At 39.7% G+C, this 26,188-nt stretch overlaps 1 protein-coding gene across 1 annotated transcript in view; it reads left to right on the top strand.

The window, feature by feature from the left end:
• Positions 1–26,188, top strand: part of kcnn3 (potassium intermediate/small conductance calcium-activated channel, subfamily N, member 3) — a 92,530-nt gene that overhangs the window by 51,491 nt on the left and 14,851 nt on the right. The window contains exons 4-7 of the mRNA XM_053614212.1: positions 10,244–10,540; positions 13,701–13,822; positions 19,014–19,155; positions 22,561–22,671. Of these exons, the coding sequence (XP_053470187.1) occupies positions 10,244–10,540; positions 13,701–13,822; positions 19,014–19,155; positions 22,561–22,671 (672 nt within the window). The remainder of the gene's footprint in view (positions 1–10,243; positions 10,541–13,700; positions 13,823–19,013; positions 19,156–22,560; positions 22,672–26,188) is intronic.

The raw sequence follows: 26,188 nt of genomic DNA, 5'->3' as shown, positions 1-26,188 counted from the left end.
TGGCAGAGCGCTGTCAGCACACTGTAAAAAAAGAAAAGTTGACTTAACTTAAAACTTCAAGGCAACTTGCTGCACAGCTTTTTTGAGTTTACTCAACTCAAGGTTAAAAATCATGTTAAGTGAAGTTAAATTGAGTGCAGCAAGTCGCCTTGAAATTTTAAGTTAAATCAACTTCTATTTTTTTTACAGTGCTATAATTGGAGCTTTTTATTGGGCAGAAAAGGGAAATAGTCATGCTAATAGTCCATGAGGTCAGGATCATTTCTAAGCAATTAAAGGCCTCTCTCACATTGACTAATGTTAAAGAGTCCACCATCAGGAACACTGAACAACAATGGTGTGCATAGCAGGGTTGCAAGAATAAAAGACACTGCTCTCTAAAATGAACATTGCTGCCCTTCTGCAGTTTGCGAAAGATCACATGGACAACCCAGAAGGCTATTGCAAAAATGTTTTGTGGCGGATGAGACCAAAATAGAATTTTTGTTTGAAAGAGAAGCATTATGTTTGGAGAAAGGAAAACACTGCATTCCAGCATAAGAACGTTATCCCATCTGTGAAACATGGTGGTGGTAGTATCATGGTTTGGGCTTGTTTTGCTGCATCTGGGCCTGGATGAATTACCATCATTGATGGAACAATGAATTCTGAGGAATGGGTTAAAATTCCTCCAAGCCAATGTGCAGGACTGATCAATGGTTAGCGGAAAAATCTAGTTGAAGTTATTGATGCACAAGGGGGTCACACCAAATACTGAAAGCAGCACTTTTGACACTTACAGATATGTAATATTGGACCAATTCATGACCAATTATTGTAGTTTTGTCTCTTTTGTTTAATTGTATTTGCATGGTCGTAATTAGAGAGAGAGAGAGAGAGAGAGAGAGAGAGAGAGAGAGAGAGAGAAAGGGACTGGGCTCACTGGGCTGTTATGACCTGCAGTGCTTTCTTCATTTTTCACAACAGTGATGTCCATATCTGACAGTACAAGGCCATGAAGACAAGCACCTCTTTCTCTGTCTCCCTCCCTCTTTCTTTCTCACCCTCCCATTTCCAGTCTACAGTACTCACTTGTATACTTTTTTTGCCTTCTCTCTCTCTTTTCTTGCCTGCCACCTGATTCTTCTTCTAATTACTCTATCACTTTTTCCAACCACCCCACCTCCCCTTCCTTCTCCTTTGTATCTTCCTCTCATATTTATTCCTACAAGTCTCTTGCCCTTATGTAAACGGATGATCCAAGTCTCTCTCTCTCTCTCTCTCTCTCTCTCTCTCTCTCTCTCTCTCTCTCTCCCCCTCTCTCTCTCTCTGATGATGATGAAAGACGGTGGAACCATCCAGTCACTCATGTTGACAGATTACCTTCACTAATGGAATTTAATTATTTAATCTCATGGTGGTTATTTGGCCCAAAAAAGGAAAGACAGGAAAGAGAAACGGGGAGAGGGAGAGATAAGTATAGGAATAGAAATGAATGAGACTGACCCTGCACAAAGGAGAGATGGATGATGATGGACGATGGAACTCAGTACAGCAGTAGAGGACATTCATACACACACACACACACACACACACACGTGCTTGCTCAGAAGAGCTCCATATTCACACGCTCAATTGCGTGTAGACCAGTAGTGCAGATGTTGAAAACACACATTCACAATTCATTGATCCAAACTCCCACACACCCACACACTCAGAGTGAAAGAATGTTCTCTTCCTCTCCACCCACCTCCACACTCTCTTTCTTCCTCACATTCATGCCCTTCGTCAGACTCTTTCCCTCTGTTTCTCTCCTCTTCTCTTGCACTTTCTTTTCTTTAGTAGTCTTTCACTCTTTTCTGTCTCTCCTTTTACCTGTTTGTTCATGGTCTCTCACACACACAGTCTCTCTCTCTCTCTCTCTCTCTCTCTCTTTCTGTCATTTTCCCAGTTCTCGCTCACGCGCACACACACAGACACACACACACTCACACATGCACTCACACAACACACACTCAGGCACACACAGTCATTCTCTCTCACCGGGGACCCTAATTAAGCTTGGCTGGTCTTTGATGTTGTCGCCTAGGCAACAGTCACCATGACGAGGCTGGCTTTTCCAGAAAAAAACCCGCACGTGTTTTACTGCTATGGATGTACAGTGCCCACACATACACACACACACACACACAAAACACACACAAGGAACATATTAATTTGTATATATTCCCACAGGCACACTAAAGTGTCAACATGATTTTTTTAAAAAAATCAGGCATGATTTAAATGTGCACATAGCACTACAGACATGTGTGTGTGCACAAATGCACATGGAAATACACACATACAATGGCATTACTGGACGTGTCAGTCTAAATGGGTCATATCATCAGTCTCATAACTCCGGCATATCCATTTGCATTTCTTCTGCTGTGTGTGTGCACACAAGACAGAGAGAAAAACCCTCACCCTCTGTGCATATCAGCTAAACAAACCACTTTACCCCTCACAATTACAGCTAAACGCAGCTGTCACAGCAACCAACACAATTAGCTTCTCTTCTGTGGTTAGCTTGTGTAGACATAGCCAGAAGGTGCAAAAAAAAATGAAATGAGAGAAAGACTGCATATAATTTAACAGCCTGCATAATATAATAAAAATATATGTCTGCATTTTTCTCTTTGGCTTCTCTAGAAGGATGAACAAATGCTCTTCAATCTATGCTCTTCATATATCATAAGCACTGTTTAATGAGTATTTTGATTAATGGTATTAAATCATTCATTTAACATATTGACTGTTTTCAATAAATGCATATTGGATGACTGGACTTAGAGAATGTTTGTGTAACAGGTCAGTTTTGTTTTTTGTTGTTGGGTTTTTTTGGCTTATAATGAATCACCTTAAATCTGGGACTTTACAACATTTTTTTCAGTAGAAAACTTTTGTTGTGTCATTTATCAAGTAGTGTGCACTGAAGAGAAAATGGTTCTAGTATTACAGACATAACTGTGTGCTTAAATTTTGGAGTGTATCTATAACACTAGTGTTTGATAGAAGAGTTCTCCACAGAATTAATTCTAATAATGAATTCAAGAATAAAGAGTCTCTAGAAAAGACAATGTCATGACTTTATGATGTAGCCGGTTTTGTAGATAGGTAAAAGCCTTCTAGATAATTGCCTAATTAACTGTTAGCATATGAGATGACACTCTACATAAATAAGCACACTCATTTAAACCTGACAGGGTGCTAAACAAATATGACCTGCAGATATATGCTGCTAGTATAAACCACATACAAGATGTGACTGGTTTTAGTTTTTCTTCCCAATTTCTGCAAATTTTCTCAACCATAACTGTGATTGCAAATGCTGCATTAGCTGCTGCTGACTACTACTTTCATTCATCAGCCACCTCATTAGTAGAGACAAGAATCACTTGTAATCAGGAGTGGAATATACATCCATCCATTTTCCATACCACCTATCCTACACAGGGTCGTGGGGGGAGCCAGGAGACTATCCCAGGGAACTTGCAGCATAAGGCAGGGGGAACCCTGGATGGGGGTGCCAACCCATCGCAGGCACGATCACACACATTCACCAACCCACACACTACAGACAATTTGGAAATGCCAATCAGCATACAACGCATCTCTTTGGACTTGGGGAGAAAATCAGAGTAACCAGAGGAAACCCCGAAGCACTGGGAGAACATGCAAGCTCTGCACACACCTCACACAGGTGCGAGGCAAACATGCTACCTACTAAGCCAAGGGGATGGAATATACATGAGTAATTATATGTCATTACTGTCACGATCTCCGCTTTAGACCGAGCTGCTGCCTGCCGCGCGCTTTGAGTGCCAGAGGCCGCGCGCGTGCACAAGCAAGGTGCGCAAGTGCTCAGCGAGCGCAAGCTCTTCGAATGCTGACAACTGTGACATTGTTTACTGTGGACACGTGCGTTTGTTTTGTTTCTGTTCTGTCTCCTCCCTGTTCTGTCATTGGTTGTGGTTCAAGGGTGTGTCTTCAGTGTTTTCAGCTGTCAGCACTCAACACTGATTATGTTCGGGATATATACTGCTCGCTTCCCTGTACACCTCGCGGAGTATTATAGTTAGTATAGTTAGATTTGTTAGTTACGTTACCTTGATAAATTAGTTAGTTCATAGTGCCCAGTGTAGATGGGCCTAGCTCATCACTTAGCTCTCGCATCTTGTTTCTTGTTTTCGCGATTCTTGTTTCATGTTTCATGTGTATGACCTTGTTTCTCATTTCCTCGTTGTGATTTCCGCTTAGCCCAGTTTATGCCTGTTTGCCGATCGCCGTCTTTGGATTACGATTTGGATTCATCTGCATGTCACTCTTCAATAAAGCTCTTAACTGCAATTGCTTCCGCCTCCATTCCCGTTTCGTGACAATTACTGTATGTAAATCCTGTTAATAATAATAATAATAATAATAAACTTTATTTTATAGAGCCCCTTTAACAGCAGCTTCTCAAAGCGCTGTGCACAAAATAAGCAGTACACAGAAAAAAATTAAAATTATGAAAGTTAATAATAATAATAATAATAAAAGTAGACATCAGCAGTAAAATGCAAGTTTAAAAAAGTAAGTCTTAAGTTGAGCTTTAAAAATGCCAAAGGTTTGAGCTTCCCTAAGTTCGAGAGGAAGAGAGTTCCAAAGGGAAGGAGCAGAGACAGAAAAAGCCCCGTCACCCATAGACCTTAAGCGGGTTTGTGGAACAGTTAACAGATTACACTGTGAGGAGTGCAGGCTGCAGTTTGGGGTGTAAGGAATTAATAAAGCAGATATGTAATGAGGAGCCAAACCATGTAAGGCTTTGTATGTCAGCATCATAATTTTAAAATCGACACGGAACCTGACTGGGTTTTTTGGAAGATTTGTACCTTTCTCAAGCATTATTGAAATTGAATACTTCTACTCTTACTCAAGAAAAGAAAACATACCTTTTACTCTTTACATTTTCTTTTTGACCTTCGAAGTACGTCGTCACTCCTGCCCAAGATATTTTACTGCCACACCACCAGAGGGCAACCTTCCCCGAATTCTACAACTCTTCCTCTATGGTTATGCCCATTTCTTGTCAGTCAGATATACAGTATACAGTACATTATGGTGTTTGGCAGACGCCTTATTCTAGAGTGACTTACAGAAGTGCTTTGTAGCCTGTATCAATGAATACATCCTGATATTGGTTCACTAGGTCACAGACTAAGAGTACCATCAGTCTTAAAACTCAGTATATAAAGCATATGGACTTACACACATTGTGAAGCCATTTGTTCTCAGTTGTGTAAGTTTTCTGAGCTGTTGAATTTTGCCTTGACCTATGTGCATGACTTTGCTTTGCTGTTTCTTCTCCTGTTTGGATTACTGGATTGGGTGACTTGTCTATTTTTGTGGTGTTTTGATCTCTGCCTGACTTCTGACTACTCTTTGTGTCTCCCTGGTGGTATTGTCTATCCTGAGATATATCTGGGTATTGACCCTGACCTGCTATTTGACATTAAGTTTTGGGTTGCTGATTGTTGTAATAAATAGATTAGGATCCTAATCTTCTCTCTGAGTCCCCTGTGTTACATATTTTTTTCAAATTCAAATTCACATCAATGTTAAATGGAAGTGTCCACAACTGTACTAATTACTTTACAAGCAAAGGCTGGCACAAACCACTTGGGACCAGATCATTTTTAATTATACCTGCTCAAAAATGGACAAGTCAGAGTGAAACATGAGTTTTGTCAACAATCAGTAAGATGAGCATCTGTGCCTATACCTTAGTAAGATATATATATATATATATATATATATATATATATATATATATATATATATATATATATACATACATACATATATATATATATATAAGCCTCCCCAACCTACCTTAAGTCCTGCATAAAGTTTCTCATAAATGAAAACGAATTGGTGCCAGCTTTCTTCCAAATATCTTCATGGGACAATGTGGAAAGTAGCCTAAACCAAGAGGGTGGTGCTGCTGATGCTTCAAACTTAGCTTGAAACAGCATCTAGGTTTTGTAATTCTGTTTTACAGACAGACTTAAAAATATACACCGCAGAATTCATAACCTTATTCCAATCAAGCTACTTCCATCACTCCTGATTACTAGCTGCACTTTTGTTAAAATGGTCAATGTAAGATCACTTTCCAGACAAACTACTGTCTTCAAAAATAGCTAAAATTAGGTCTCATCAGATGGTCCCATATGCCCCTTAAAAGTGCTTAAATGTTTTGGTTTCAGTGTACCAACCTCTTAAATTCAATAAGTAGTTTATTTGGTAGTGTTCTGATCTCCTAACCTCAGTAACACTTAGATCATACCTAGGTAATTGTTGGTTGTGTTAATAGTCATGTATGCTGGCCTCGTTAATCTTTTACTTAAAGAAATCATGTGCTTTAAATGATACATTTAATTTGTTTCCCTAATAAATTGCCCTAATCACTGTCAAGGGTCACTCACTCATTGCTATCCTTTGGTTTCCCTGTCCACAGTTGCTCACCACAATCAAATTGTCTTGATGCCAACTTGCTCTATTTAAACATTGCATCTGTCATCATTGCTCATGCTCTATGCTTCCATTGCCAGTCAGTTCACTAGTGCCTTAAAAATTTGCATCTGAACTACTAAATTTTAACTTAGAACTACTCTTCGTAGCATTTTATTCTCTCTTCTACAAGCGTTAAATGACTTATTGCTGTCTGTGGATTCTAGTTCTCTTAGACCACTGTGTACCTGACTATAAAAAGCATTATATTGAGGGATTGGAGTGGTTTTCATCTTACAGTCAGAAACGTCTCAATCAATACCACTAATCATTATACCTCCTCTGCTCCCATAACCTGTTTGTTCCCGCAAGGCTCCATTTTCTTTTCTCTGTACTGCCCCCTTGAATTGTACCATTGGCAACCTGCTCTATCTTTCTCTGTATTGAAATTCCAACCTCTTCTTAAAACAGCACTTTGTGTTTAGAGGATAATAAGTATTGGATGGCAAGTAATTAAAAGAAATAAAAGAAGGACAGAATTTAAACTCTGTATAATGTACATCTACTCTCCCCTTATACTACTACCAAATCACGGAGATTGTTTGACCAAATGTTATCTGCACAATGTTATCTGAACCTGCCTAAGGCTCAGTGGCAAGCAAAGCATAACAGAATGTTCTACACTATCTATTAGGATAATGGCCACAAGATTTTTCAAATCCCAGTTGATATGCCAGCATTATTCAGCTACAGTTGCAATAAAAATTATTCAATCCACATTGCAAATCAGGTTTATTGTCAAAATTTAGACTTTCAGCTATTTGCAATGAACAAATCAAACAAAAGCAATTGAAATAGTTCAACACAACGAATGCTTCAAGTGGTTTCACCAAGTTCAACTGAAAATGCAACTTATAATGATTTTTCCAGTTTCAAAATGATTCAACCCCCTGAATAGAATCCCTCACAACAGCACAAATATGTAAAACAGGTGTTGTCTCAAGCATACCTGATGCAACTAATCATGGGTTTCATTAGTTGCACCAGGTGTGCTTGAGCTGGAACACATGAAATACCTGAACTGGCTAGGGGCAGAAATGTATGAAATACCTGGACAGGGCAGAAAAAGGAAGCTATGAACAGCTGCAACCAGATTTCTGAGAAGGCAGGTTGTGAAAAACACTCGAGTGACTGCAAAAGACGTGCAGCAAGACTTGGTGGCAACAAACACTGAGGTTTCAGTGAGCACATTAAGGCGCGTACTAAACGCAGAAGGTTTCCATGCAAGAACTCCAAGACGTACACCACTACTGACCCAAAAGCACAAGAAAAGTCGGCTCAAAATCGTATAAATAAGCCACCGACCTTTTAGGATTCTGTTCTGTGGAGCGATGAGACAAAACTGGAACTTTTTGGCACAATGGATCAGCGGGATGTCTGGAGGAAAAAGAATGAAGAAAGAACACTCTGTCCACAGTCAAGCATGGTGGAGGCTCGGTGATGCTCTGTGACTGCTTTGCATCCTCTGGCAATGGAAACCTGCAGCGTGTTGAAGGCAAAATGGATTCATTGAAGTATCAGAAATCCTAGGAGATAAAGGCATGCCGTCTGTGAGGAAGCTGAAGCTTGGGCATCATTGGATCTTCCAACAGGACAATGATCCCAAGCATACCTCAAATTCCACCAAGGCTTGGTTGCAGAAGAAGTCCTGGATGATTCTACAGGGCCATCACATTCACCTGACTTGAACCCCATAGAAAATCTCTGGTGGGATTTCAAGAAGGCGGTTGCAGCACGCAAACCCAAGAATATTACTGAACTGGAGGCCATTGCTCATGAGGAATGGGCTAAGATTCCTCAGGAATGCTGCCAGAAGCTATACATCTCATTTGCAGCAGGTCATAACAGCAAAAGAATACTTTACTGGGTACTAAAGATGCTTGCCATGAAGGGGTTGAATAATTTTGAAACTGGAGAAGTCATTATAAGTTGCATTTTCAGTTGAATTTGGGGAAACCAATTGAAGCATTCCTTGTGTTCAACTATTTAATTTACTTTTCTTTGATTTTGTTCATTGCAAACAGCTGAAAGTCTGTAAATGTTGACAATAAACCTGATTTGCTATAACTATAACTGTCACATTTAGAAGTTTGTTATTTGCTATTAGGGGTTGAATAGACTAGTGACACTCATTATATTTAATACATTCACAATAGAGTTACTGGTTTGGGCAGCTGACGACTACTCTGGGAGATTAAAAACAAAAACAGTCAGGTCGATGGTAAGGAATTGCAAGCCAAGTGTACGTCGTTATTCTGGAAATATATGCAGTTACATGAAGCCAGTTCTACAGTCTACTGCACATGATATTAGGAAAAGTCTTTTTTTTTCTTTTGTGTTAATGGAATGGTGACACTTTAAACAATTGTTTTAATAAAATTGTTTGGATTATTTTAAGCACTTCTAGAGGTATTGCACGGTACTGCTTTTTTTTAATCCCATAGGTTCCTAAGGAATTCTGACCAATTCCAACCACAATACTCACCTGCGATATTTTCAAATGAACTTAGTATTTATAAACAAATAAGTAGTTTAAAACACATCAGTTCTGTCCAGAGTAAAGCAGCTGATAATGATAAATGAATGACTTTTTTGTAGGTTCCTGTGAGTCCCAGTCCCAGCACACACTTTAGTTATGTTGGGAGTATACACATTTTTTATATTCAGCTTTGAAGCTGCAAATCTAATTAGTAGATTGTGTGCGGTTGTTATTTGAAGTATGGTTTGACACTTTCTTTGCTGTTGTCTACATGTTTTTAAATGCACTAATAACATGGCCTTAAAAAACAGTAGTCAGCTCGTCTACTACTGCAAGAACACTTTTGGAATGAAATGGAATGCCGACTGCACCTCAGGTCTCTTCACCCAACATCATTGCCTGACCTCACTAATACTCTTGTGGCTCAATTTGCAAATCCCTACAGCCATACTCCAAACTCTAGTGGAAAACCTTCCCAGATGAGTGAAGGTTATTATAACAGCAAAAGGGGGACCAATTCTGTGTTAATCAACCATGGTTTTGGAATGGGCACCTGTAAGTGTGATGGTCAGGTGTCCACATACATTTGGCCATATAGTGTATATGGCTTGATGAGAGTAGCATCATCCATTGTGGTACTGGATCTGATGGAGGTACTGTTTACCTGAGGGGAGCTTCTAAAACAGATAGATCCCTGGATCTATGGCGTCCACTGTGATTTTATTCAGCTTGCTTCTTGGCCCTGATGTCATGCAGCTTATGAATTGAGAGCTGCTGCTGTTCACTCAGCTTTTCTGCTGTGCACACAATTCATTGGCCTTTAAACAGGAGGAGGCTGAGCTGAATCACACTGTTATTGTGCCCAGTGTTACCGGGATAATCTCCGGATCTACCATGAATAATTGAATCAATAAATAAATTACCTTAATGTGAATATAGTTCTTGGGAGTAGATGTTCAGACCCTACTATATATGCTGAATTTTGATGTGCTTTTTCATCAGCAGAAGAAAAAAAATAGTAATAATAACCAAGCAAACAAATGTCAGGTATGCACTTCAATGTGCCCTTGCATTTACACTGATTCTCATTGTCAACATTGTATTAATAATCACCATCATATCTTTCAAACATAATCTCAGCTAAATTTGAACTCAATATTAGATCAAATTCTTGTTTCTCTCCTCCAGCTGTTCGTCATCGATAATGGCGCAGACGACTGGCGCATCGCCATGACCATGGAGAGAGTATTGTTGATCGCGCTGGAGCTGCTGGTCTCAGCTGTGCACCCAGTGCCTGGAGACTTCAAATTTGTGTGGCGCGCTCGACTCGCATTCACCTACATCCCCTCGCAGGCGGAGGCTGACCTGGACATGGTTCTTTCTGTGCCCATGTTCCTCCGACTCTACCTCATCGCCCGTGTAATGCTCCTCCATAGCAAGCTGTTCACCGATGCCTCCTCCAGGAGCATAGGGGCTCTCAACAAGGTCAGAGGTTAAAGGTCAATGAGGTCAGGGATGCGTTTTCACAAGATACATCTTGTGGGCTTTGATTTAAAGAATGATGATTAGCATTGTGTTAACCCTCATGTCTTCATGTACTTGGTACTGACCTGAGCCATCTCTTTTGATTTTATAGATCTACAATTGAAAAAAAAGCTTATTGTAAAATAAGAAACAAACATTGTCTTCATCCCAGTCTTCATAATCATATAAAATCATGTTTTTGGTTGCAAAGTTTTTTTAAAACAGTTTTTATTCCACCTTTTTACCTCATAGTAAAATAATCTCAACATAAATATGACAGGCATGTTCCATGTCCTTTTACTTGTGGATTTTGTTTTTTGTCTTTGCTGGTTGTTTGGTTGTTTTTCTCATTGTCTTCTTTCTCAGTGTTTCAGCTGTCTGGTTCTTCCTTCTCCTTTCTCACCCGATTTCTTAATTCAGGCGTTTCTTAATGCTGCCCAATCTTGACGTCCATTTTTTGCAACTTATTTTTCTTAGATCTAGTCTAACATCCTCTCCTGAATAATTTTTGGAATGTTGACCCTGCAAAACTAGCAGATACACATTTACTGGCACAGACTGCAGAGGGTGAAGTAAACTAATAATTTCATAATGTGGTCTCAGGGATAAGCCACCTTTGGTGTGAGAAAGGTGCTACATAATTTAGATGTTACATTCATAATATACAGATGTTATCTTTTTTTCTGCTCCAAATTGCCTTCAGAACATTTTGCACAAGGTCCTTATAATACAGTGGGGGAAATGAGTATTAAATGCGTCAAACTTTTTTTTCAGTGAATATATTTCCATTGAGGCTATTCACATGAAATTTTCACCAGAATTTGGTATTAACTCAAGAAATCCACACATATAAAGAAATCCCAACATTAAAGTCCTTAAATGAAGTTATGTGTAATAAAGAGGAATGACAAAGGAAAAAAGTATTGAACACGCTAATTAAAATTTATTTAATACTTTGGAGAAGCCTTTGTTTGTAATGACAGTTTCAAGACGCTTCCTGTATGAATAAATTAATGGGCCACAGTATTCAGGTGTGGTTCTAAACATATTGTCTTTAAATCTTGTTCAGTTGAATTCAAGTCAGGTGATTGACTGGGCCATTCTAACATCTTAATTTTTTCCTCTGAAAAATTGAGTTTCCATTGCTGTGTGCTTTGGATCATTGTCCTGCTGGAAGGTCTACCCACGTCTCATCTTCATCATCCTGATGGATGGCAGCAGATTCTTCTCAAGAGTCTCCCGGTAAAGGGCTCCATTCATCGTTCCTTCAATTATATGAAGTCTGCCAGTACCATGCGATGAAAAACAGCCCACACTATGATGCTTCCACCTAGAAACTTCACTGTTGGTATAGTGTTTTTAGGGTGATGTGCAGTGCCATTTCTTCTCCAAACATGGTGTGTAGTTTGAGAGCCAAAACATTCAATTTTGCTCTCGTCTCCCAGTATTTCATAGGCTTGTCTAAATGAGTTGTAGCAAACTTTAAACTTTAAACATGCCTTTTCATTAGTAACGGAGTCTTGCGGGGTGAGTGTGATCAGTGGAGTGCATTACCTATTGTTTTCTCTGTGCCTCCAAGTGTTTCTGGAGCTCGGCTCTTGGGCTACTCTTCTGACTATTCTTCTGACTCCCTGGTCAGAAATGTTGCGAGGAGCTCCTGTGCGTGTCCGGTTGACAACGGAGTGATGTTGCTTCCACTTGTGGATAATGGCCCCAATGGTGCTTACTGGAGGATTCAGAACTTTTGAAATACGTCTGTATCCGATTCCATAAATATGTTTTGCAACAATAATGTTGCGAAGGTCTTGGGAGAGCTCTTTGCTTTTAACCGTTATGAGATGTTTCTTGTGTGACACCTTGGTAACGAAAAGCCTTTTTATAGACCATCAGTTTACTAACCCATGAAATTAATTTGCACAGATAGAAGGTATAATTACTTACAGATTTCAGCTGGTTCCTTGCCTTACCTTGCCTTGGAGAACTGCTTTTTCTTAGCGTGTTCAATACTTTTTTCCTGTGTCATTCCACTTTATTACACATAACGTTATTTATGGACTTTAATGTTGTGAATTCTTAATATTTCCGGATTACTTGAGTTAATATCGATATCTGGTGAAAATTTCATGTGAATAGCCTCATTGGATATATATTTACTGAAAAAAATGTTGATGCGTTCGATACTTATTTCTCCCAGTGTATATACTGTAGGGAGAAATTAAGTTTAAGCATGGATAATGGTTAGTCAGATTGTACCTGGTAATGAAATAATTTCAAATTAATAAATTGTGTCCAGTTGGTTCCCCAGTGGACTAGTAGCTAGCATGCGACATTCTCACCAACACAGCCTGGGTTCAATTCCCGGTCACTGGAGGGTTGCACAAGCCAGTGCACTCTCCATGCCAGTTCCAAGCCTGGAATATGGGGAGGGTTATGTCAGGAAGGGCATCCGTCATAAAACTTGTGGATAATGGTTAGTCAGCTGGTCAGTCAGTAGAGAGCAGAGAGATAGCAGTCAGACAGATTATGTAGATTCAGTGACCTATTATAGAGAAATAGCACACCTCCAAAATGCCACAGTATTTCATGGACCCTTTAAATAATTGTTTCTATTTGTTATGACCATCAAATGATTTATGAAGTTGTTGTTTTTTTTCAGCTATAGCTGATTTTCTGATTAATTACTGGGAGTGTAGGTTAGTTTCTGTCAGACTCTTTGTTGATACAACTGATTGATGTTCTTCATCATTAGACCTGCTAGTAGAACATCTTTAGGATATGTTGATAAATGACTGTTTCAGCCAGAGGTGCTTGACATTATAGATTTGGAGGGTTGTGCTCGGTTGACCTTAAATTCCAACAGTTAACATACCTGTGTACTTGTATACTCGCTCAAACCCTGATAAACATGTAAAAAGTTGTGTAGAGGGGGTGAATCTAGGTCTGTCTGAGTCTCTCTGGCTCTAGTTATAGATGAAGAGCACAATGGTGTTGTCGTCAACTGTACTTCAGTGAACATGGCTGAATAATGCAAATGAATGCAAACAAATTTCCTTGGTGAAAAAAAGTAGGCTGTGTCAAAACTCCCGATAAGCTTGTGTGTCTGTCTATGGTTTCTCATTAGGTGCACTTTAACACACGGTTTGTGATGAAGACTCTGATGACTATCTGCCCGGGCACAGTGCTTCTGGTCTTCAGCATCTCCCTGTGGATCATTGCAGCCTGGACTGTACGAGTATGTGAGAGGTGAGAGATAATGCTCTTTGACATTACCTCCCATGGCAGCGACATATGCATTTGTGATCGTGTCCCACAGCTTTTTCATATTACCTATGTTTGCGGTTCAAAAGGTTGCAGACTGTGCCAAGCCCTGAGGCCACAGCGTGGGCATCCCTGCTTCTGACTAGGCTGTTGCCATGGTAACAGAGCATGTGATACACTCTGGATGTATTTATGCATTTATTAGATGCTGGAGGATTCCCCAGTTTGAAGCAGTGGTTTTCAGTGTGTTTCCATGCATGGAATGATGGGTGATATTCATTCACTTCAACTTTGAGAGACAACTCTGCAGGTCAAGTTTGCATGGAGATTCCCAAGGGCTTGGACTGTGTTGCTAAATTTAGGTTGAAACACAGGAAAAGAGTGCCAGTGAAGTAGGAGTGGAACATTATGGAAAAATTCACCAATCCTAACCCAATATTATTTGGCCAAGGAAATCGCTAAGATATTGTTTTAAATTACATGTACAGAAGTTCTATGAGTGTTCCATAGTTTAGCTATATAATGTAGAAATAGTTGTCTCTATTTATGAATTATTTTAAACATATCATTTTTAAAAAATACTGCCACACATTTCAAGCACTGCTCTGCACCTAGAAATAATGGTATCTGTGCCTTTAGTATTGTCATGTACCGGAATGTAATGGAAGTTAGGACGGATGCAAGTGCAGTAAAAGACTTTTATTATAGAGCGAGGCAGGCAGACAAATCCAAAATGGTAATCCAAAGTGTGGTCTAATAACAGACAAAAGGTCAGGCGATATACAAACGGGCATAAACTGGGCGAGGCTGAAATCCAAAAACGAGAAACAAGGTCAACAACATGAATCAAAACGAGAAACGAGAAACAAAGAACACCTGCTTGGTATAGAGATAAACTCAATACTACACAATGTGCACAGAGACACGAGGGGTTTATATGACAAACGTAAACATGGGTTAAACACGGATAGCTGAAAACGATGACACACATTCTGGAAACAACCAATGACAAAACAGGGTCAGAGAGGGAACATGACCACAACAAAAGCACATGTCCAACGTAAACAAAGTCACTGTCATTGAAGACCGAAAAGCATGCGTTCGCGCATCTGGCTCGTGCATGAGCATACGCTTCGGTTTTCCGAGCACACTGCAATAGTGCAGCGCTGACTCAAGGGGAAATCGTGACAAGTATATACAGTCAGGTCAATGAATATTTGGATATTGACAATTTATTGTAATTTTAGCTGTCTACCACAATATATTGGAGTTGGAATTAAGTAATGAATGGAGTGCTCAAAGTGCGGACTTTTAATATGTGAGAGTAGGTACACCCAAATTGGGTGAACAGTGTAGGTATTACAACTATTTTCATACATAGCCCCCAGTATTATGAGCTCAAAAGTAATTTGACAAACTAACATAATCGTAAATGGTCATTTTTAATAATTGGCTGCAAATCCTTTGCAGTCAATGATTGCCGGAAGTCTGGAACCATTGACATTACCAGACATTGGGTTTCCCAGCTAATGCTCTTCCAGGCTTTAACTGCAGCTGTATTCACTTTCTACTTGTTCTTGGGGTGTTTTGCCTTCAACAAGTGAAATGCATGCAAGTGATGTCCAATGAGATATGAAGCATTTGGCTGAATCTCAGCAGATTTTATATCCCTAACCACTTCAGAATTCATCCAGATGCTTTTCGCAGTAGTCACATCATCAATAAATACAAGGGAATCAGTTCCATTGGCAGCCATACATGTCCATGCCATAAGATGAGGTGGTATGCTTCAGATCATGAGCAGTTCCATCCTTTCTCCATACTCTTCCCTTCCCATCATTCTGGTACAAGTTGATCTTTGTCTCATCTGTCCATAGGATGTTGTTCCAGAACTGTACAGGACTTTGGGTTTGTTTGGGGTTTTTTTTTTAGATGTTTTTAGAAAACTTTGGTCTAATCAGGTCTGTCTGGGTTTACCAGACATTTGTAAGCATCAATATTGTTTGTATCTTTTGGTAAACCCTCTGTATTTACTCTGGCGAAGGCTTCTCTTGAGTGTTGACTTTGATACAGATACGTCTACCTTCTGGAGGGTGTTCTTGATCTGACCAACTGTTGTGGTTTTTCTTCATCAGAGAAAGAACTCTTCTGTCATCCACCACAGTTGTTTTCTGTGGTCTTCCAGGCCGTTTGGTGTTCTTGAGCTCACCAGTGTGTTTTTACTTTTTAAGAATGTACCAAATTTATTTGGCCACAGCTAATGTATTTGCTATCGCTCTGTTACTTTTGATTTTTCAGCCTAATGATGGCTTGCATCACTGGCAGTGACAGCTCTTTGGACTTTATATTGAGAGTTAACAGCAACAGATCCCAAATGCAAAAGTTCATACTAGAAATCAACTCTAAAACTTCTATCCGCTTAATGGGAGAATAGCACACACCTGACTATGGGACAGCTGAGCAGCCGATTGTCCAATTACTTTTGGTCCCTTTAAAGGCGGGGGGGGGGGGGGGGGGCGGGGGGTGTTTGTCCTTTACTACCAACACTGTTCACCTGATTTGGATGTAAATACCCCCTAATTAAAGTGGAAATCTGCACTTATGGTCATAATTTAATTTCAACTCAATATACTGTGGTAGACAGCTAAATTAACTCTAGTTTTTCTACAATATACAGTATATTTACATCCACTTGAGTGCAGACATTTGTATTATTGTACTTATTCCAGAGGTCTCCTGCTATTTGTTTAGATTTTTATTTTCCCAGTTATTTTTCCTCCCCTTTTTCTTTGTGTCTTCCATTTCTAATTTTTTAACTGTAGGCAATACTCTTCGTATACCTTCTTCCTGCCCTGCGAGTCGACATTTTCGAAATAACAGCAAATGAGAGTTTAAGAGATGTCACTTTTGTCTATTTGGATTTTTAATGAGTTAAACAAGAATTGACAAAGTGCAGGTGTTGACTGTTGTAAGTATTAGACAGCTTACATTCAAATAAATTAAACTGCTCAGAGGAGAGCAGTAATCATTCATCTTAATGACGACATCAAACTGACTAAACATGACCCTGTTTAGAGATGAGGAGAGATGAAGTGACTCTTCCTGTTGGATTTCTGTTCGTTATGGGCTCCAGGTGTGGCTCCAAGACCAGTGGTACTTTATATTTGACTAGTAATTAAACTTAATTGGGAAAAAATGATATCCTCAACCAAGATTATATAATGCTTCACTAATGTAAGTAAAAAAATATAATGAGGCAAAAAGCAATATATCTAATCAGATAATAATAAGATGAATATCAGGGGTTAGTTATTACAGGAACAATTATGACTGTGTTTGGAATATTCTGCAGTCAAATGGTATTACTATAATAAGGACTCAGACTTTTGGAGCCTACTGTGTATGCAGTGTTTTGGCCCTGAGTGCCACTCATGAGTCCTTGCATTGAAAATCAGTTTTAGTAATTACTTATTCTTACAGGGATGCAGGAAGACATTTTACACTGGAGGTGCTGGAATTTTAAGCAGCATACATGTGGTGTATGCTAAGACGTTACACCACATTGTGTTGATTACAATGATATAAGTTTGGTTAAACTCTCAAAGCTGAATGTGTTGGTTAATTTTCTATATCAGCACGGCTCTGACAGGAGTTACGACTGTAACATGTATGAATGATAGATTTATATTAATGTAATATTAATGGCCATGGGGAAAAAAGAAAGTAAGAGAACTGTGCGTAAACAAATGAGCTCAAACACCATTGAACTGAAGCAATGTTGTAAAGAAAAGTGGGCCAACATTTCTCTAAAATGATGTGAGACTGATAAACTCCTACAGGAAAAGTTTCCTTCAAGTTACTGTAGCTAAAGGGGATCCTACGTGTCACTGAATTATAGTGGACTTATTTTTTTCACAGCTGGTTTATGACTACATATTGAAATCTGTTATGGTTTTTTGCTGTTTTTAGAAGTTGGTGAGGACCAAACAATTGTTATTTAGTCTCCGGATAAATGAAGACCTAGAACTGAATGAGGGTGTACTCTCTTTCTCCTTTGACTGTACTCGATTTAGTACGTTATTGTTGCTATAGCAACAGCTCATTCATAGGGATTTGTTATGGAAGATGCTCTGCATAATCTATGCTTAATAAGAAACAAATTTAAAATGAGTTGTTTAACAAATAAAAGCGTATAATCATTGATATGGTGATGTTTTTTGTTAGGAGGCATTTATTTCTTATTTATGGAAGGGGTCTCGAGACTACGTGCTTTGTAACAGTCAGTAGGATTTCCGACACGGAACATAATTCCTGTTATCGATAACATCATAGTAGTTATATAAAATGGCTGCTTGTCATTTCGCAGAGAAGCCCGAACGTGTAAAACTCCTTTTGCAAGACTTGAGTCTCACAGACATTCCATAACATTTTACAGTTAAAAAGCATGATGAAGCTCCCTGGTGCAACAGAAAAATGTTCTCGCTATCCTCTGGAGCCTCAGCTATATAAAATTGCTTGTACTCTCGAGTGTTAGGGATGGAATACTCTCCCCTATCAATCACAGCGACACTAGCCAGTCATGGGCGTCTGTGAACTCATGCATGTGGAACAGTGCTGATACATGTAACACTTTCCTCCAAGTGTGTTCCACGACCCTGTGACCCAGCATGAGCAGCAGTTTGAAAAGATGCAGTTAGTTAGCTTCACGTGTCTCAGACGAAGCACGTGTTAGCCTTTACCCTACCTGGTTGGTAGCTGTCATTGGATAGGGGAGGCCTGACTGGTGAATGCGGAAAAAGCATGATGTGTCAATCATTAATAGAATATAAATTGTAATCATTTGATAGATGGTTGTGGCATAAAAGGAACATGCAAACTACCAAAAACTACTCAAAATACTCCAGTTTAAAGTTTGTTCACTTCTTCATTTGTTTATCTATATATAATTATTATGGTAGCAGTTGCACTTGCAGAATCTAGAAAGTCGTGGGCCTCGTCAACACCCTTACTTCCCATGTCTTTGTATTCTAGACACTTTGTAAGAAGTGTTTCCTGATAAAGGTTACCCATCAAGAACCTACGGCACTGTAAAATGCTCTCTCTCTCTCTCTCTCTCTCTCTCTCTCTCTCTCTCTCTCTCTCTCTCTCTCTGTCTGCCCCTCCCTCTCTCTCTCAGGTACCATGATGCTCAGGACGTGACCAGCAATTTCCTGGGAGCCATGTGGCTCATCTCCATCACCTTCCTCTCCATTGGCTATGGAGACATGGTGCCTCATACCTACTGTGGCAAGGGAGTGTGTCTTCTGACTGGCATTATGGTACACACACACACACACACACACACACACACACACACACACACACGCAAGCGCACACACCAATTTTGCACTAGGTCTGTAAATATTACTCAGACATTGCACTGCATTAACATGGCTACATATTATTACGTGACATGCAGACTGGCAGAATATGTGATGAAGAATATGGCAGAATCAGTAAAGGCAGTACTTCTATGTGACCCGGTTTTGCTAGCACTCAAATAATGCACACTGGAAGTTTCTAATGTGGTGAGAGGCAGCTGGAATATATAACCATTTACTATATCATATTGCGGTAGCTTGAATGGATCTGCTAATGTGTTCTGGCTAGAATAGATTTGCTAATTTGTGCTCCTTGGTTCTTTCTGTCTGGCACTCTCGCTCTCTCTCGCGCTGTCTGTCTGTGTGTGTGTGTGTGTGTGTGTGTGTGTGTGTGTGTGTGTGTGTGTCTGTGCCTCTGCATTGTTCCCCTCTGCCTAAAGGGAGTTCTCTGTCAGAGGAATACTGTGAAGAGGAGCCTGGTTGTCTTTCTTCATATTGCATGTATATGTGTGTTTCAGGAATTAGTGTTTGTGGTTACATTTGCTCTGTGGATGCTTCATGGTGTTGTGAGAACATGTCCCCTACTCCTGTCTATCTGTCAGCCTCGCTCTCTGTTTCTCTCTCGTATACACTGCACATATGCACAAACATGCACTTAGTCACTCCATGCAGATAGTTTGCTTACATTCCAGTCCTTTGCTTTATCTCTCACTCACGCTCGTTGTCTTTCTCCTTCCCACACCTATTGTACTGTATATTTGCACGTATACTTCCACACACACACACACACACACAAGGACATATGTGCACAAACACACAGGCGCACACAAAACCCCAACCTAATATAGCCTCTGTTTAGCCAACCTAATATAGCCTCTGCCTTACACCCACACATCATAGACCAACATAGATCATAGAGAAACTATTGCTAGGGTTTTCAAATAATTTTTCATGACAGTTGCGTGTCATCCATTTTGTGTTTTGGGAAGGTGTAGGATACTGTGGCTACAAGGTAAGAAATGTCTTGCAAGAATGAAAGAAACTGACAGTGAGAAAGACAACAGAACATGATTTCTTTTCTTGTCCTGAGTGATTGTAATGACTTTCTATAGGTGGAATTATGGGACTTGTTGCTATGACAACACTGAAGGCCAACTGGGTTGGAATATACCACTGCCCCAAAGGAGTGGGGGATTGGGGGGGAGGGTGTTAGAAGACTGGCACATGGGTCTGGATGCCAGGGCGATCTATTGCTTGCTCATTGGGAGCTATCAGCCTCTCTGTATTTATTTTCTCTCTCTCTCTCTCTCTCTCTCTCTCTCTCTCTCTCTGTCTCTCTCTGTCTCTCTCTTTCCTTCGTTTCAAAACCACATAAGGCAGAGCTAAACAGTCTGTTAGCTACAGTTAGGTTATACTTTCTTTGGCATTTTGTGCAATTCTTACACCCGAGCAGAAGAACTGTTGTTTTAATTTTGTAGTCCTCTAAAATAGACTGATATGTATTCATGAAAAAGCACTATAATTCCTACACAGTTCAGAGGAGAGTATGATGTGAGTGACTACTGATAGGGCCACATTATTACCACTTGAGCAGCTGGAACAGGCAGAGCTTTATTGTCTGAATGGAAAACATTTAATATAAAATTTTGTCCCAGAAGTGGGCGATTTTCCAGAATGTATTTAACAGTAAGAATAATTAAACACGATTCTTCCTCTTCTTCTTCTTCTTCTTCTTATTATTATTATTATAGTTTTTTTGTTTCTTAAATAACAACACTTTTTAAAATCTATTTATCATTAGCTTAGATTTTGTGGCACATCCACCATACAAGTTGCTGTGAATTAGATATTGCTCTAAAAACGATGTAGTAGAACAAGCACAGCTGCTGTTTAATCAACTGACCATTTGAGAATTCGAAATGCTGTAGTGATTATTTCCTGATTAAAGCTTTTAATATAAATGACAGTGAAACAAAACAAAATAAGAATAAATACCCCAAATTCTAAAAGAACAGAAGCTATGCTGAACGCAGTAAAAGAAAGAAAGAAAAAATTTATATATATATATATATATATTCCTTTAAGCAGACAACACACAGTTGATCAAATGTTTTACACCGCATGGTGAATTATCATGATGTAGTGCAGTTGTTTAGAGAGCTGGCACACTTCCAATCAATGATAGAAACATTAATCCTGTTCAGTTTTAATGAATTCCAAGAGTGTGTTATGCAGTGAGTATGTGAACCAAAGCTAACGCACAGGCCTCAATCCAAACCAAACAACCAGCATCAGAATGCTTCATGTAGGAGAATCCTAAAGCTTTAGAACAATGAAAACAGCTAAAGATTTCAGATAAGCTATGGGAGGACTGGTCATTATTATAAGATGATGCAAAGTTTCTGCTCAGAATTCATACAGGACACTGAAACAGTTGTAGTTGAAAGAGTATTATATTTGTATATACCAGCACTTGTTACTAGGGCTGTAACTAAAGAGTACTGTTCATTTTTTTAATTTTATTTTGTTTACATTGGATACATTTCTTAGGATTAATAATTTAACAGCAGTCCGTTTCAGAAGAATCAAATCATATCTTTGGAAAACCCTTAAAACGTTTCCCATGAAGAGGCATTATGATTGAATTGATGCCAGATATGAGCAAATAGGTCCAGAGAAGTGGCCTTTGTTTTTATCATGTCTTTAGTGATTTTGGGTTGATGAGCTTGGGTCCATATCCATCTTCTGAGTGGTTTCAGTCTACACTGCACTGTGTGAGTACTCTTCCATTTCATTAGCCACTTTTTAAGCCAAATTCATCTAGCAGGCTGACAACCTCATTACCACCCCCTCTGATGGTTTTCCTTTCCCATTTGCTTTTCTTTCTACTGTATGTTTTCCTCCTTCTTCCCCAGATTCATCTCTTTCTCTCTTCCCCTACAATGTGATCAGTGGGTTCTCTACAGCGCTCAAATTTTTGCTTTTATCACTCTGTCCTGTTTGGTATAAAGTGATTGGAGGTTTGTAAAAGTATGTGGTAAATGTGACATATTGAAATCTGATGCATCTATACAGCAAGACTGATGTTTAGAAAGCATCTTAAAATGGGACTGTGCTTCCAATTCGGGACTATTCTGCCATTTCTTCATCACTATGAGGGGAAAAAAAGATTCCTCAAAACTTCTTTCCTCTCATTTGTACTTACTTTTCTCTCTCTCTTTCATCGTTTATGTCTTTATCTCACTCCTGTCATGGAAAATCAGAATGGCTATACTCTTCCTTTTGTTATATTCTCTTGTTCATTTTCTCTCTCTCTCTCTCTCTCTCTCTCTCTCTCTCTTTCTTTCCCTATGTATCTACCAGGGGGCAGGCTGCACAGCGCTGGTTGTTGCCGTGGTAGCAAGGAAGCTGGAGCTTACCAAGGCTGAGAAGCATGTGCACAACTTCATGATGGACACACAGCTCACAAAACGGGTACACACACACAAACAAACACAAACACGTATATAGTATGCTGTCCACCTCACAGGGTAAAAGAGAACATTTACATATATTAGGACTGCAATTATATACTAGTATGATGTTTACAACAGTAAGGAGATTTCCCTTTAAACACACTATAAGATTTTGAAAACCTGGTTGTTGTCTTAGTTACAGAAAAAAATTAACTGTTATTTTGATAAAATAATGAAGATGAAGAGGCATCCTTTTAACAAGTCAGTTAACAGCAAACATCAAATATCCCAACAGCTTTCATTACCAAGCGTTTGATTATTACTGGGCCATAGAACCCTAACACTATATTGAGATTTGTAAAAGCACTGTGTTATGCAGACAACAACCCAAACCAATGTTTCAGTTAGATCACAGTATTGCATAACAGCCACTAACATAACAGCCCTCTCTCTTCTTCTCTCTCTACACATCACTCCATCTCTCTCTCTCTCTCTCTCTCTCTCTCTCTCTCTCTCTCTCTCACTTTCTCTCTGACTCTCTTCTCTCACCGTCCTTTCCTCCCTTCCTCCTTTCAGGTCTGTTTTAATTTTTCATGTAGTTGAAAGTCCCACGCTTCAAAAATAGCTCCCACTATCAAATATGTAGGTTCTATCATTGCCCGCACAGTAGCTAGAGAGGATATCCAGCGATCAATAATTGCATCTCAGATAAAGATAACAATATTTATTGGAATATTGTTATCTTTGGAAGCGTGTCATCTGTGAATTGGGGAACGCTAAATGCCTTAAATGCCTTCAGAAAAAGATAGAGTGAGACAGGGAGGGAGCATGTGAAAGGAATCCATGTTTTTTTTCCCGTATTATTATTTCACAAACAGATGCCTCCGCCATACAATTCTGTGGATTAATACATCGAGTCGGCCGATACTATGGTTACGAACGCAGTTACTGTCAGAAACATGACCAGAACTTTGAATAAATGTAATGATTACATCATAGCACAGTTGCCCTGGAGACGGAGTTTACCTTGAACTGGAGAGGAAAAAGAAAAATGGGTGGGTGTTTCCTTCCACTCATCTCTCTTTGATTAACATACTGTACATTTCGAATCAAAGCAAAGATGGCTCATTTCTGTTAGCAACACACATACACTCCTGAACAAAAAAGCACTGATGTAAATGGTTATGTATGCATTGCATTTTACATTTTGAATTTTGATCCAACGCATCCTATGATAAGATAAATCAGGGAATCCAATTAAGGAATGGCTTCTTTTCATGTTTATATAGCATTCTAAACTTTAATTTCTAAAGTTTCAACTTTTTCTTTTTTTTTTTTTTAACCCACAAATCTAAGGCCCTAACTGGAACAGGTACTACACAGTTCCTTATCAGAAAGTAATTGCATTTTACAGCAGTGTGAATCTGGCAGGAAAACGGATCACGTCACTGACTAGCAGGGCTCAAGAACACACAACAGAGTCCAAGTCCAAATAAAAACAACAGAGCTTCAATTAAACGTAAGGAAATGCTTTAAATAAAATCCAACTCAAATTAGGGTTGCCCTATGGGTAGTGTTGCTGCCCCACAGCTCCAGGGTCCCTGATCCCGAGTGCGGGTTACTTTCTGTGTCCACGTGGGTTTGCTCTGGGTTTTCTGGTTTCTTCCCACCCCCCAAAAATATGCCAGTAGGTGTATTAACTATTCTTATTTACTCTACTATAATTAAGTGCAAATGAGTGTGTGAATTTTGTGAAGTTTGTCCATGGTGTCCTGAAATGGACTGTTATCCCATCTAGGGTGGGTTTTTTTTTCCACCTTGCATCTAGTTCCTGAGAGTCTACACAACTCTGACCAGTGAAGTAATGAAGGAACAATAAATGAACTAAGATCCAAAAGCTCAGTTTCTAAGTCTATGTTCTCCAGCTAAGTAGCATTCTGCTCACCCAGCCCTGTACGTGTAACTTAAGCAAGCTGTCAGGATTCCTCTACAAAGATATGCGAGTGGAAGTGAGCTTCTCTAACCCCACAGGACTAGCTAAAAAATACTTCTGAATCTTCTCTTTCTGGACCCTTAGCACGACCTCTAAAGCACTTACAGATCTGATGAAGTTTTGTCTGAAACATTGCTTCACTGGAAAACTTTGTGTACTTTACCTCTACCGTTATATACACCGATCAGCCATAACATTAAAACCACTGTCACGTGACGTGAATAACATTGATCATCTCGTTACAGTGGCACCTCTGAATATATTAGGCAGCAAGTGAACAGTCGGTTTTCTAAGTCGATGTGTTGGAAGCAGGAAAAATTGGCAAGCGTAAGGATCTGAGTGACTTTGACCAGGGCCAAATTATGATGGTTAGACGACTGGGTCAGACCATCTCCAAAACGGCAGGTCTTGTGGGGTGTTCCTGATATGCAGTGATTTGTACCTACCAAATGTGGTCCAAGGAAGGACAACCGGTGACAGGGTCATGGGTGCTCAAGGCTCACTGATGCGCATTGGGGAGCATGGGGTCATGGGTGCCAAAGGCTATGGGGAGTGGAAACTAGCCCGTCTGGTCCCATACCACGGAAGAGCTTATACTGTAGCTCAAATTGCTAAGAAGTGAATGATGGCTATGATAGAATGGTGTCAGAACACAGTGGGGCTGTGTAGCAGCAGACCAGTCAGAGTGCCCATTCTGACCCCTGTCCATCACCGAAAACATCTACAATGGGCATGTGAGCATCAGAACTGGACCATGGAGCAATGGAAGAAGGTGGTTTAGTCTGATTAATCACGTTTTTTTACATCATGTGAACAGCCAGTTGCATGTACGTTGCTTACCTGGGGAAGAGATGGCACCAGGATGCACTATGGGAAGAAGGCAAGCCAGCAGAGGCAGTGTGATGCTCTGGGCAATGTTCTGCTGGGAAACCTTGGGCCCTGGCATTCATGTGGATGTTACTTTGAGATGTACAGTACCAGCTACCTAAACATTGTTGCAGACCAAGTACACCCCTTCATGGCAACGGTATTCCCTAATGGCAGTGGCCTCTTTCAGCAGGAGAATGTGCCTTGTTTATTTAAAACAGGCCATCAATCAAAAACCTGAAGCAAAGTCAGTGTCAGAAACAGGCAGTGATTCAGGCGATCAGCAAACCACATAGAATAGGAAAAATCATGAAGCAAGGTAACAAAACACAGTCAAAACCATAATAGCAAGATAAACAACAAAGGCAAAAATACACTGAGTGTTATTCCACAACTGGCTTAATGCCCAGTGTGTTTAGGTGTATATAGGCGTGTATATAATAGGGTATGCATGATTAAAAGTCAGGTGACTGATAGCGTGTGAGTGAGGGTGAGTGATGGGAGTTTGGCACCAAATCTGACACTGACGTGACACAGACTAGGCGTGTGTAGCAGAATCCAGCAGGACAAAACAAGAGAATGCAAGCAAATACAAGGTTTTTACGTAAATGTGCAGTTTTAAAGAAAGTCTCCTGCAGAAGCTCTTCGGAAAAGTTGCGGCAAAATACTCAAAAAG

The sequence above is a fragment of the Ictalurus furcatus genome, chromosome 1, assembly GCF_023375685.1.
Source record: "Ictalurus furcatus strain D&B chromosome 1, Billie_1.0, whole genome shotgun sequence".
Lineage (NCBI taxonomy): Eukaryota > Metazoa > Chordata > Actinopteri > Siluriformes > Ictaluridae > Ictalurus > Ictalurus furcatus.
This window is presented reverse-complemented; position numbering and strand designations above follow the sequence as displayed.